This window comes from Delphinus delphis, chromosome 12 (genome assembly GCF_949987515.2).
Source record: "Delphinus delphis chromosome 12, mDelDel1.2, whole genome shotgun sequence".
Lineage (NCBI taxonomy): Eukaryota > Metazoa > Chordata > Mammalia > Artiodactyla > Delphinidae > Delphinus > Delphinus delphis.
In genome coordinates, this window is record NC_082694.2 from 3228153 (window position 1) to 3241645 (window position 13493).

Genomic DNA, 13493 nt, shown 5'->3' on the forward strand with positions numbered 1-13493 from the left:
TTGGAGTTCAAACAGCAAAGCAACTGATATTCAGTATTCCAGCTCTCCTGCTTCAAAACTTTGGGTGTTAGTTTTTGCTATCTGGAGGCAAATGAAAAAATAATGGCCAGTAAAATGATGAACCAGGTGGAATAGAATGCCTTTGGTGTATTTTTAGTTAATTTAATTTTTTTTAATATATAAAGGCATGTCCCCTCTTAAGTATAAATCATCATTTTATTGAAAAGACCGTAGATGGTATGTGGATATATCTTTCTCTGAATAAATCTAATATATAAGGATAGAGAATATAAACAAGATAAATCCAGGGATGAAGACACATTTTATAAAAGATTTTAAAGGATTCTCTTCTGGGTTTGTTGTAGTGAATTAAATATCCTAAAATGTATTCAAAATAGAATTTGATTTCCCAGGAAAATCTATCGCAGGTACATTGCAGGGCACGTTTCTTACATAAAGAGGGGCTCCCTGGACTCTTCTTCCAGGGGGTGGATTGAGCTGGCAGTCGGGATCAAAGGGCATCGCATCTTTCAGGAACACTTTGAACTTGTCAGAGAAGAAGTTACATTGGGCTGGTCCGTGCCCTTGGACGTGGTGGTTTTGTAAACGTGCAGACTTGTCCAGAAGGCTGCGGGCGGCGCTTGTGCACTTCGGAGCTCACGGCCCCGCCTGCGTCTGAGCCTCCCCCACGGGGCTGGGTCTGCGAACCAGGCCGCCGTTCCTAAAAACACAGACCGCAGAGCAGAAAGACAGGAAACTCAGAAACCGTCTAGTCCAGGGCCTTGAGGGTGTGGTTTTGTTTTATTTTCTGGCATCAGAATGCTTAAAATTAAATGCCTGGGATGCGTATTATACCTTAGTTAACAAAGTGTTCAGCAACTGGCTGAAGGACGTCAAATGTCCAGTGAGCGGGGTTCACCCCAAGGGGCTGATCAAGCCCATGGCCTGGAACCCCCAGTGCAGGCCTGTTTCTGGTGCCCCCTCCCCGCTGGCCGTGCGCTGAGCCTGGGCGTGGCCTGGGCCTAGTGACCACTCTGGTCTGAATGTTAAGGGTCTGGCGGGACCGTTGAGGGCAGTTACCAGGCAGGCATCCCCCGTCCCCAAACCTGTGTGGCCTCCCTCTGCCGCCACCCAGCGTGAACGGACACTTCCCGCACCTTCGGGCATCTTACTCAGCAGCTGAGCTCTGCCTGTTGTAATGGCCTCGGTCTCATCCCCAGGCGGGGAGCGGACCCCACGAAGGTATGTTTATGAGAGGCCGGGGGGAATCGTGTGGTTCAGCCTTCGGGGCTGCGTGACCCCCTTCCTTTAGGGATGGCATGTCCTTCTCCTGGGGGCCTGCCGTCTCTGGGGGCTTCCCGCCCTGTGTGTCCTGCTCCCTGCAGGCGAACGTGTCCTGGGCGCCTCCCTCAGGGCAGGCCTGGCACAGCGGAGAGGGTGTGAACGAGTTTGAGAGCTGGGGCTCCTGGGAAGCACGCGTCAGCGCACCTGATAGTCGGGAGGAGCTGCCCGTCCCCTGAGGCCCCGGACCCAGGCGGACAGGTCACACAGCCAGGTCCCTCTGTGCTGCAGTTCACGTGTGCAGAGCCCAGCGTTCCTGGGGGCGGGGGAGGGAGCAAAGCACAGCCCCCCAAGCGCCCTGCTGGCACGTGGCCTGACCGCTGTGAATGTGCTGAGCTTTTCCTCTCTTGGAATAAAGCCACCTTCACCCACTTTGGATTTTCTCATCTTGACAAGTAAATGCAGGCGGACACTTGGGAGCTGTTTTCTAGTGAGAGCTGTTTTCTAGTGAGAGCAGCATCTCTGCTCGTCCCTGCCCCACCCCCCGTCGCTGAAATGCTCCCTGGTCAGTTCAGTAGAGAGCAGGGTTGGTTTATGCCCGGACCTGGAATTACAGCTCACATCGTAGGCCTAGGAGTCTGAATGCCCTTGGGAAGGCTTGATGGTGCATTGCTGGGGCTTGGCAGAAATGTGGCAGCTCCAGTTTCTGAAAGCTAACTGCGCTGGGTCCACACCTGCCAGCCACTGCACGCTGGCACACGTGGAGGCCTAGATGAGGCCGCTGGGGGCGGAGGCGGCTGGCAGCTCCAGCCACTGGGAGGCCTGCTGGGGCCCTAGGGATGCCGCAGCCCATGGCCGTCCACTCGCCGTACTTACAGTGGAGAAATTCTGTGCTAAATCAGCCCCATCAGCTACGGGTCCCTCAGGTTCCCAGCCTGCCCCGGCTCCGGTACGTAGAGTCAGGAAAGAACTGTACCGACTAGCAGGACCCCGGCAGCAGCTAAGCTGTCATCACCGGGCCTGTGCTGAGGCTGACTTGTACGTGAGCCCCGCCCGCTCCCGCTCTCCCGGTGAGGAGAGACCGACGGCACGGCCTGGCCACTGAGCCCTGGGGCTCACAGCCCACCCCACCAGCCCTCTGACACCCGGAGATGCGCGTCTGTTGCCTGATGGGTGATGGATTGCTGTAAGAGTCCGCTGATTCAGAGTGTGATGGAAACATTTAACTTTTTATCACTGACAAAGCAGTCTGTGAAATTGATAATTAAGCAAGATAGTTTGCAGAAGGCTTTCGGGGTTTAATAAAATATACTTTCCTTGACTACATGTTTGAAAATATGCTTTCCCCAATTACAAAAGTAAGAGATGTTTATTGTAATAACAATAGAAACATTAAAAGTACAAGAGGGCAAGTCTGGGAAGGTCTGGAACGCCCATTTTTGTGAACAATGTACGTTGGCGTCTTCCCGGGCTGTTTAGCTGTACGTAGCCTGTGTCAGGTGCCAGATTGCCTTTGGTTTTTCACTGAACGGATGAGTTTTCCAGCAGAACAGACTGGGGAATGTAGTAGGTACAGTGTAGCCTTTTCGGAACCCTCACCTGCCCCTCCTTTCCCAGGACAAAGTGCTCTCTTGTTTTTCTTCAAATCAGCTATTAAACATTCACTAACATTTACATCTCTGTTGAGTGATAAATTTATACAAAATATTATGTGAAAGAGATGCATAGCACGGTCCTAGTTAAGAAAGTAGAATTTATTTACTGGGGGAAAATGTACACCCATCATTAACCCCTTGCACTGTTTAACTGTCTCTCAGGTTTCTGCAGCACGTTTCATGCTGTGGGCCTCAAGGTGGTGGGAATCGGGGCTCACGTGAGTTTGGTGTAACTTGCAGCCTCCAGATTTGATTACAGAGAACAGAGCATCTCATCAGGACGGAAAAGCACCTGTGTCTGGAAGGAAGAGCAGGGGTACCTGTGGGGCGCCGGGCTCACCCTCTTCTGTGTTGCAGGAAGGCGTGGAGGTGCGCGTGGCCAGGATCTTCAACACTTTCGGACCCCGAATGCACATGAACGACGGCCGGGTGGTCAGCAACTTCATCCTGCAGGCGCTGCAGGGGGAGCCGCTCACGGTGGGTGGCGGGTGGGCGTGGTGGGGGGGCTGCCCTGAAGTCAGAAGTCCCTGCTGCCCTTGGAGGGAGGGAGGGAGGGAGGGGGCGGTGCGTGGAGGGAACACACGGGAGCCGTGACCCTGCACGGGGCCCAGGTCACCCTGCTCCCTGAGCTGCAGACACTCTGGTGCCTCGGGCTCAGGGCCTGCCTGCAGAGGCCTCTCCCGCCGTGCTCTTGGCCCATGACTGTGCCCGGGGGCGTCTCTGTCCACAGGGCGCCTCAGGGTGCCCCTGGGTGAGGCCCCGGGCCTGGTGGAGGGCCTGGCGCAGCTGGACCCTGGGGTTGTCAGGGCTGAGGTCAGGCTACGCCCCTGGTGGTTGAAGGCTCCCGTGCAGTCCGCGGTTCCGGGACCCTCCGTGTGGTCTCCCCGCAGGTGTACGGATCCGGGTCGCAGACAAGGGCCTTCCAGTACGTCAGGTAAGACCCCCAGGCGGGCGAGGGCCGTCCAGTCCCATCTGGGTCACTTGTTCGTTTTGCTGTTTTCATTCCGGTGAAGCAGCTGGGTTGACGGTTAGTTCTGCTCATCCCGTGGGCGCCCCCCTATCCCGGTTCTCTGCCAATAGAGGTCGGATGTGCTGGTCTCCTGCTGCCACCTAGTGTCTTGTCGGCCAAGCTGCCGGCCCCGAGGGTCACCCAGGGCCTCCAGTTCAGGCCAGTGAGGTGACGGCCTCAGGCTTGCAGCACACCTGCAGATGCCGAAATCAGACCCTTTAGATGTGCCTTCTGGGGTGGACAAGGTTGTCATCATTAAGAAGGTCAGGTGGCCTAATGCTGACAAATTTTGTGCCCGAACTAAATGTAGATAAAGGTATTTTAAGATCTTGGTTGAACGGTCTCACAGGGTCACATTCACTGATTTCTTGGTAGCCCTCCTCAGTCTAGTCTGTCGTCGGCCAGTTCGGTTGGTGGCAAGTTTTAAAGTGCGGTTTGGTTCTGAGAGAAGAGTTATCATATGAGCAGTTACATCTACCAGAATACGTCCCACGTGGCACAGTGGTGAATTCTGCATAGGTCTGTGGTGTCCTGAATCATTGGAAAATCTAGTTGTGTGTTTTGGGACCGTATACTTGCACTTTTCAGTACAAATACCCTGGAGTGCCTGTCCATCAGAAAATGCTGTCCCTGGGGCCTGCGGCCACCCCAGGGATGCTGTCGGGCGAAGTGGTGGCAGGTCTTGGGGGGCTCCCACCCCACCTCGGCCCGAGCAACACACCAAAGAAAAAAAAAAATTAAACACAACCACTGTAGATTTTTTTTTCCTGCAAGTGTTTGTGGATTTTCACATTTAGCCCAAAAGAAAGCTGAGTAAGTGTCTTACAATGAACAGTGGTTTTTCTCTCCCCATCGGTTAGTATCTTGCCCAGCAGGGCAAAAGCCTGGGACCGTCACGTCACTGGCCCACTTTGTTGCCCAAATAGTCTAAGAAGGGATTCAGCCAGGAGCTAGCCGGCCTGTTCTCATGTCAGAGCGCTTCACGCGGGAGCCGTGCGCTGCAAGGAAGCAATTGCGGCCCATGTCTGTGTGGGGACCGTGCTCCTGGGATCCTGCGCTCGGGTACCATCTTCTCATCGTGACACGTGTCCACCCCGCCTGCCCTCACCCGGCCCCCGTGTGCGCCCTTTCTCGAGGTGTGTGGGGGGTCTTGACGTCTTAGTCGCGTTGAATCTCCTCCAATGGCCTCATCAAGGCCCCCAGCCTCCTCCAGCCTTACCACCTCGTGGAGTATTCCAGAGACCGTGCAGTGAAAGGGGCATCAGTTTCAACCCGTTCTTACTATTTCAAAGGCATCAGATACAGAATTCATTTAAAGTAGCCTCTCAGGTGCTTGCTTTTTGCTGGTGATTAAAATCCTTTAAGCATCGAGTGATGCGCGGGCTGCATTCCATCCCCGACAGGACGTGCCTCGCTGGCCGGCCTGCACGGTCCACGCGCCCCGTCACCCACCCAGGTGCCAGGGTGCAGCCTGGAAGGGACCTCAGTGGAGTCACTAGAAGTGGTGTTGGGGGCCCTTCGGGCAAACCCTCTCTCCGTGAGGCCGCGCCGTCTGGTCTCACATCTCGAGGTAGTGGGCTCTGACGTGCTGAGGCTCCCCGACGTCACCAGACTCAGGGAAGGCGCTTTCCCGGCTTTCGCGCTCCATTGTTCGAGGCTTGGCCCAGAGAGTTAACTTGCCAATGCTGGGCTGTTTTAAACAAGCTATTTTGTAGAAACTGAGGCTCTTTTACTTCACAGTTAAAAATGCACAATGTTCGGATCTGTACTTACTGAACTAAATTACCCATTTCCAAAATCCACGGTTGCCCTGCGGTAGCGTTGCACCGTTTCTGGGTGACCGTTGCGGTCTCTGGGTGGCGTGTGTGCTGACATCCTGGCATAACCGTGCTTGGTGCTCTCGTGGCCAGGTTACGTCCTCACCCCATCACGGAGGCATGCTGTGTTGTCTTAAAAAGTCACTTTGTCAGAATGACACTTTTAAAGAGCTTCAGGTTAAATGGATGTGATCTGTGCACTTTTGGCCTTAAAAGTTGCCAGTTTTTTTGCATGAAAGATGCATGCCCCTCCCCCCCAGGATGATTACATAAGTGTCCGTCACCTTCCAGCTTAATATGGACCCCCCCCCCATTAAAAATGTTTGTGGATGCTACTGAATGGCACATTTTAACGTCTTTTCCAAATATGCAGAGACGTGTGCTGTCAGAGGTTGTGTTGGGATGTGGTCGTTAACGGCTATAGTGATGAAGGGATTTTTGCCAGTTTCTAGAAGCGAGGAATCATCTCAAGTCAGCGGTTCTTTGCATCTGTGCTTGATCCGTGAGAGCAGAGCGGACTTTAGGCGTGTTCCTATAAAATGCCCATTGGTTGTAAGCAAAATCCAGAAAATCATTTGTTTGCTAAATAACCCCACCCCCACCCCCAGATTGTTTCTCAGTGAAAAGGAAAGGAAAACCTGAGGTTTTCTTTTGGAAGTTTGTCACAGTAACCTGCTCCTTGCTGGTTATGGTGGAGGAGGGAAGAGGGTTCCAGGCGGCCGCATTTGCATCCCCGGAGCAGAAAGAACCCTCACAGCCTCGTGAGACACAGCTGGTGAAAGTGACTTATGACTTTTAGTAAAACGCTCGCGTAGCAGCCAGGTGTCATTTTTATGAAGTCACTTTTTTTTGACAGAACCACCCTTTAACGCTTCTGAAAATAAGAACCAAACCTTGGTAAGCGGAAAGTTTGCCTCTTGACCGTCACCCTCACGGCCCACTCGCTCACCATCCGTCTGCAACACCCAGACGCCCCCGCCCGTCCCATCCGGGTGCGGGGGTTCCTGGGGGGAGGTGAGGGGCCGGAGGTCCAGGGAGCTGGTTCCAACGCTCAGGGCTGTCTGGCTTTCCTGTGAGTTGCCAGTAGGAGACTTACATCCTGGAGTTCTTCCATTGCAGGAGACCTTATTTTTAAAAAAACCATCTGCTTTTCCATACGGGCTGACTACCTGCGTTCCCGTTAAACATGGACTTTCCTCAGAAACTTGCATAAACGCCATCTTTTTTGGGGTGTGTGCCTACTTTATTTTCATTTTTTAATTGCCGAAGGACTTCAGAAATATACAAAGTAGGGAACTCAGCCCTATCTCCTGCTCAGCCATCTGCCTCCACCCTCCCACAGAAGGCAGATCCCAGACGCCACATCATCCCATCTGCAAACACTGGAGCATCCTCTGCGCCCTCTAGGTGCAGGGTTTTATTTTGACGTCCAGTCTCCCGTGGGGGTTTTGGTTTCCTTCCGGGAGGTGGCCGGCTTGTGTCCGATGCTCGGCACCTGCGGGCCTCGGCGGGCACCTGAGCAGCCTCCCCTCTCTTCCAGCGACCTGGTGAACGGCCTCGTGGCACTCATGAACAGCAACGTCAGCAGCCCCGTCAACCTGGTGAGTCCCTCCCTCTGCCCCCTCCCTCCCCAGCAGGCGGCTTCCTGCCTGGCTCATTCGCCGGCAGCACGCTTAGGGTACGTGCCTGTGTGTCGCTTGCCCAACACTAGAGGAAGATCCACGGAATAGAACAAAACGAGTCCACAAAGAAGATCTGGGACACGTGGCTGAGCCACGTGATAAACGAACCCCGCTCCACCCACCGGAAGGACCAGGTCTAGAAATGCGTGAAGCCTTCAGTGGCTGGAGGTGACGTTCTGGGTGTCCTTTATCCATCACTGAATGTGCAGTTGGGCTCGATAAGGCTTGCTTTCCGGGGCTGTAGAAGATGGAGTGGCTAAGCCAGTTTCCCTCACTGTCACGTCTGCGAGCGCCCAGACCCCCTTCGTGCCGCTTCCTCCCGCACTTCCTGCAGCGCAGACACTCCCGGGAGGGAGCAGAACCGGCCTGATCTCTGATCCGGCCTCGCTCACTCTTGGCGCTGGAGGAGGTGTTTCTCTGCAGAGCAGTTTGTCCTGTCTTCGCCCGGTTCTCCCTGGCAGAACGTTTTTCCTTCTGTTTAGAGGTAAAACCTCATCCTGTGTGTGCCCGCCCGCTGTCCTGCCTTCTCCATGGGCACCCGCCCCCCCCTCCCGCCAGAGCTGGTCTATTCCCCGTGATGTGACAGCTTCCCCAGGACTCCCCCGTCTCCTCTCCAGCTCTTCCAGGGATCAGGTTGGGCTAGAGCCCTCGGACCCTTTTGGTCACTGTCTCCTGAATGGTTTCATTCCACCCCGTTTAAAATGCGAGGTGTCCGGTGTAGACTGCCCGTCATTCTAGACGGCCCACTTCTGCCGATGGCAGCTGACCCGAGCCCACCCCCCGCCCCGCTCAGTAGGGGAGCCCCTCCCCTCTCACCACCTCGGTCTCCTCGGCCACCTCCCCTCCCTAGGAGGGGCTAAGCTCACAGGTGTGGGCGTGCCTGCTAATTTCTTGAAAGCACTTCACTTGCAAACCGTTCCTTGTACTTTTCTTCATGACCGGCAGTCTGAAGCACGCTCTGGAACGTTCATTTCTCCTGGGTTGGGCGGGAGTTCCTACCAACAGCAAAGGAGAGGTCACTCCCTGTGGGACCTTTGACCAATTTATGGGTCCCGGCGGCCGCAAGCACCCAGCCAGCGCTGTTTTCATGCATTTTCAAAGGAACAGGGGGTTAAACAGCATAAGCCGTGTCTCGTGAATCCTCACTTCATCTTGAGCCTTCACCGCCCTTACCCTGTGTTTTCACTTCTCGCCCTTCCAAGTGTGCGTCTTAGTGGTCGCCCCAAGCAGCCACTCCCCGCTTTAGTGCTGCGTCGTTCTCGCCTCTTTGCACAGGGCTGTGCTGGAGTGTCTGACTCCTGTAGAAACCTGTCTTGTTTCAGGGGCGTGTCTGCCGGTAGCCCCGGGGTGCTCATAATTAGGCCTAGGGTCCCTTCCTGCCTCTTTTACCTTTGGTCTCAGACGAAACCAGCAGCTTGGGGATGAAGAGTGGTGGGACGTACGGTTGCCAGACTTCATGGTGCGCTCTCACGGGACGGGACGAGCAGGCTCGGGGAGGGGCTGTGGCTGCTGGAAGGTACCATGGCAGGAAGAGGAGGAGGGGCGCCCAAAGTAAGCCCGCCATAGAGCCACATCCTGTCTCTCGCACCGGCTGCCCAGGGCCCCCCTGCGAACGCGTTTCGCGTCTGTTGGGACTCCTGTCCAGGCTCACGCGTCTTCATCACCGAGGGGGTGAGCACGGCGCCCCCAGGGGCAAGAGTGTCCTGGGAGAGCTGAGCTCGCAGAACCAGGCTTTCCTGTAGAGCGACACCGAGCCTCCAGTACCCTTGCGTCTGGAAACCGTCCCTGGGCCAGGGGACGCAGCGCCCTAATGCGCCGCTACACAGGCGGGCGTCTGCTGACCCTGCCCCCGCCCCCCGGCGTCGGGGACGGCGCGCATGTGGTGCGGGAGGGCGTGGAGTCGCCGTTGCGTTTACACCTCTAACCAGAGACCTTTCTTCCTTAGGGGAACCCGGAAGAACATACGATCCTGGAATTCGCTGAGCTAATTAAAAACCTCGTTGGTAAGTAGGACAGAGGCCTTCCTACGTGTGACCGACCGCGCTTACCCTGTCGGTTAATAACGCCCCGCCTGGACGGTGGGCAATTAAGACACGCTAATCGAATTGGATGAAAAGCAGAACTTGATCAGGAGGGCCTCACCGTTTTGTGATTCTAAGTGACGGAAAGGTGAAGGGGTGCGGGGAGGGGCCCAGCTTTGTTCACCCTTGTAACAAGGTCTGTGTGGAGCAGAAATGGTACGTCCGATCTCTGTGCTTGAGACGTGATTGGGGCCGGCAGTTCTGCCCAGGTGACCGCTGTCTGGTTCCGGATGCCAGCTGGGCCGAGCACAGGATTTCAGGGAGTGGGAGAGCGACACTGGGGCTTGTGTGATTCTGGTGGAATCCGGTGGCGAGTTTTAGGTCCCATGTGCAGTTCTGGCCAACCTGGCCACGGGGTGTTGCAGGCAGTGTGGACACTGGGCGTGGCCCCCGAGAGGGCGTGCTCTTAAGCCCTGAGAAGTCTGCGTCTTCAGCCAGCTGTGGGCTGCCAGTGTCCACGGGCTGTGCCCTTGGTCACACGGTCAGGTTCCTGGGGCTCGGGTTGGGGGGGTGTCTGCTTCCCAGGTTTGATCAAGAAATCAGTGTGCAGACACAACCAAACTGGAGTGGGGTTGGCTAGGCCAGGCGAGCGTGATGGGGGCCTGTCTAGACCCTGCACCTAGCAGGCTGGATTCCCTGCAGTTGTCCTTCCTGCCCCTGTCCAGCCCGGACAGTCGGCCAGGACAGGGGATGGTCCTGCTGAGATGAAAACCACAGCATCTTCATCCCCATCAGGCACTTGTTAGAAATGCAGAGTCACACACCCTGCCCGCGTCTCCCGGGTCAGAATCCGCGTTTGGCGACTCCTCAGGCGCTCGTGCTCACGTGGAGGTTGGGAAGCTTGTCCGGAGCCTGGGTGGATGGCTGTGTAACACATCGACCCAGACCCCTGGCTTCAGGCGGCAGCTGTTTTATTCGCTCCAGATTCTGGGACCAGGGCTGGGGGCTCCCTCTGCAGGCCTGGCCAGTGGTTACTGGGCTGGCTTCGATCTGTTGGTCCTAGGAAGCTGGAGCAGCTGGGCTTCTGTCCTTCTGCTTGAGGTTTGTCCAGCAGGGTGGCTCTGGCAGGGCGTAGGTGGCAGGGCCTCGTAAGGTGTCAGCCTGAGCTGGCCGACGGTCACTCCCTGGCACTCTGCCCGTTAGACGGGCTGAAGGGAGCCTGGCTGCAGGGCATGAACATCTGAGGGGGGCTCGTCAGGGCATCAGGGTCACAGCCCCCCCCCCGGTGGCAGTGGGCACGCGGCTGTGCTGCTGAGGGGGATGGTATGCGTTGGGCCTGCCCTCTCCTTCCCCTTGGGGTGGCGCAGGCTGGTGTCCTGCCCTTGCCAAGTGCTGTGTGGTCAGCAGCACATTCCCCGGGGGCGGGGAGCTGACTTGGGACACAGCCCTCCATCTGCACCTGTATCCCTGTGTGGGTGGGCCAGCAGCACATTCCCCGGGCGGGGGTGGGGGCGACGTGACTTGGGACACAGCACTCCATCTGCACTTGTGTACCTGCGATGGTGGGCCAGCAGCACGGTCCTGGGGGTAGGAGGGGGCGAGATGACTTGGGACAAAGCCCTCCGTGTGTACCTGCGCTGGTGGGCCAGCAGCACATTCCTGGGGGGGGTGAGGTGACTTAGGACACAGCACTCCATCTGCACCTGTATACCTGCGATGGTGGGCCGGGCCTTGCCTTCGATGTATGTGGAGAGTCGCATCCCAGTGGTTCCTGATTCTCACCTTTTTTCAACAACACAGGCAGTGGGAGTGAAATTCAGTTTCTCTCTGAAGCCCAGGATGACCCCCAGAAAAGGAAACCAGACATCAAGAAAGCAAAGCTGATGCTGGGGTGGGAGCCAGTGGTAAGCGGGGGGGGTGGCTCCACCCCTGCACTGTGTTCCCGGGGGGTGCTGCCACGTGGGGTGGCCCCAGCAGTGTTCTCTCCAGGGCCACATGGTGCTTGTAGCCTGTGTCCCTTGTTCTCTGTTAACAGGGAATGGCTTGGCCCCAGGTAGCCCTGCCTTGCCTCTGTTCACTCAGCCAGGGTGTCATGGCTGTGCAGGGCCGGCCACGATGCCCATGATGTGGGCGAGCCCATCCACCCCAGTTCCTACGCAGGTGGAGCAGGGTGGGAGTGTGAGAGGCTGAAGGGTAACGGTGGGCCTCCCCTCCTTTCTGTTGCCCTTGGAGTCCATCAGGCTAGGTGGGGTGGCCTCGCCAGGCTCGGGCTGCCTGTCCCCCAGGCAGACAGTTCCTCCTCCCCCCGCCCCGAGGCTGGGCGTGGCTGGTGCATTCCTTTCCTACAGGTCTCAGTCTAGAGGTCATGTCCTCAGAGAGGACATGGGCAGCTGATTCGGTTTCCGTTTCCTGTTTGCTGCAGGGCAGCTCTAAATTATGAGGGTCCCCAGGGGTGAAAGTACAGAGAGTGTCACCCAGAGAATCAGGCATGTGGATTGGATACGGATGCTTCCACGCATCTTCCTCCTCTGAGAGGAAGGGCGCGTGTGGGCATTATTTTAAGGGTGCCTTTTGTGACTGATTCAAACTGGAACAGAGTCCCAACCTGCAGGAGGAAGTGTGGGTCTCTGGGGCTGCAGCTCCTTCAAGTGCAGCCTGTCAGGGTGCACAGCACAGGCGCAGACAGCTTCGGGGGACCCGGCCGCGCCCCTCATTCTCGCTCTCTCTTTAAATAGGTCCCGCTGGAGGAAGGGTTAAACAAAGCAATTCACTACTTCCGGAAAGAACTCGAGTACCAGGCGAATAATCAGTACATCCCCAAACCAAAGCCCGCAAGAATAAAAAAAGGACGGACGCGCCATACCTGAAAACCTCGCCTTTCGGGACGGGAGATGCCCTGTTTCACACTTGAGGAGATGTATTTTTCTTTTTTTTAAAGAAAGACTTAAACAGGTATCATGAAGAACAAACTGGAATTCCCTCTGAAGCTTGCTTTAAGAAATGGATGTGCCTAAAAACTCCCCTAAAAGAACTGCAGATTTTGCCTTGCACTTTTTAAATCTTTTTATGTAAAACAGCATTGATGCATCTCTGCGTATTTTCAAATTTTTTACCTTGCCGTGAGAGCCTATGTCGTGACTGTCATCGACAGTTTTATTTACTGGTTTCTTTGTGAAGCTGAAAAGGAACATTAAATGGGGTGATTAAATGCCGATTTATTTATAAAGTGGGTACTAATAAACGAGACGTTATACTATGCACAGAGGAGAAAAAGCAGCCCAGCAGTGTTGTCAGGTAGGTGGGGGGCGCACCGCATTAATTCTCGGGCAGATAAAATTCTGTTTGAGGGCTTTATGTTTCTTCTAATTCAGGATTTTTCCAAGGTCTAGTTTTTAGTTGCAGACTTGACTTTGAAATGTTTCTGTTGGTTATCACAATGCAGGATATTTGAAATCAATCACTACTGTGTTGTGCTGCACCTGGTGGGGGTGGGAAGCTAACATATTCTTGGTTAACAGTGGTTAAATATGCTATTTTAATAAAATATTGAAACTCTCAGTTTTAAAGGTTGGCTTTCTGCTTTGCATGGTGCATCATCGGATGGCTAAGAAAAATATTAGAGAATTTTAAAGAAATGTCTGTTAACTGTCGAGGTTGGTGTATATGTAACTTGATGAGTGGATACTGGAAACATTTCTGTGCTGCTGGGGCTGAATCTGTGCAAACGGTGTTCACTGCAGTGGGGAGAGATTTTCAGGTCTCACCCAGGGTTAGAATCATTGTGTGTCCTTCCCTGGAAGCACGGAGCAGATGGAGAAAAGGAAGTGTCATTAGTGACCTGTGGAGTAGACACTGAGAGCTTTCATTTTCACTAAGAATTCTTTCAAGGTTTAGTGGTAGGGCTTACTGGTAGGGTTTTGGGGGTTTTTTTGCGGTACGCGGGCCTCTCCCGTTATGGAGCACAGGCTCCGGACGTGCAGGCTCAGCAACCACGGCTCACGGGCCCGGACCGGGGCACGAACCCGTGT

At 55.2% G+C, this 13493-nt stretch overlaps 1 protein-coding gene across 2 annotated transcripts in view; it reads left to right on the forward strand.

Annotated features, from left to right (window-relative positions):
- Nucleotides 1-13023, forward strand: part of UXS1 (UDP-glucuronate decarboxylase 1) — a 73997-nt gene extending 60974 nt beyond the window's left edge. For both annotated transcript variants that reach the window (XM_060027202.1, XM_060027203.1), the window contains exons 10-15: nucleotides 3294-3413; nucleotides 3827-3870; nucleotides 7303-7363; nucleotides 9390-9447; nucleotides 11266-11369; nucleotides 12201-13023. In XM_060027202.1, the coding sequence (XP_059883185.1) occupies nucleotides 3294-3413; nucleotides 3827-3870; nucleotides 7303-7363; nucleotides 9390-9447; nucleotides 11266-11369; nucleotides 12201-12332 (519 nt within the window). In that variant the 3' untranslated portion in view covers nucleotides 12333-13023. The remainder of the gene's footprint in view (nucleotides 1-3293; nucleotides 3414-3826; nucleotides 3871-7302; nucleotides 7364-9389; nucleotides 9448-11265; nucleotides 11370-12200) is intronic.
- The last annotated feature ends 470 nt before the right edge of the window (nucleotides 13024-13493 follow it).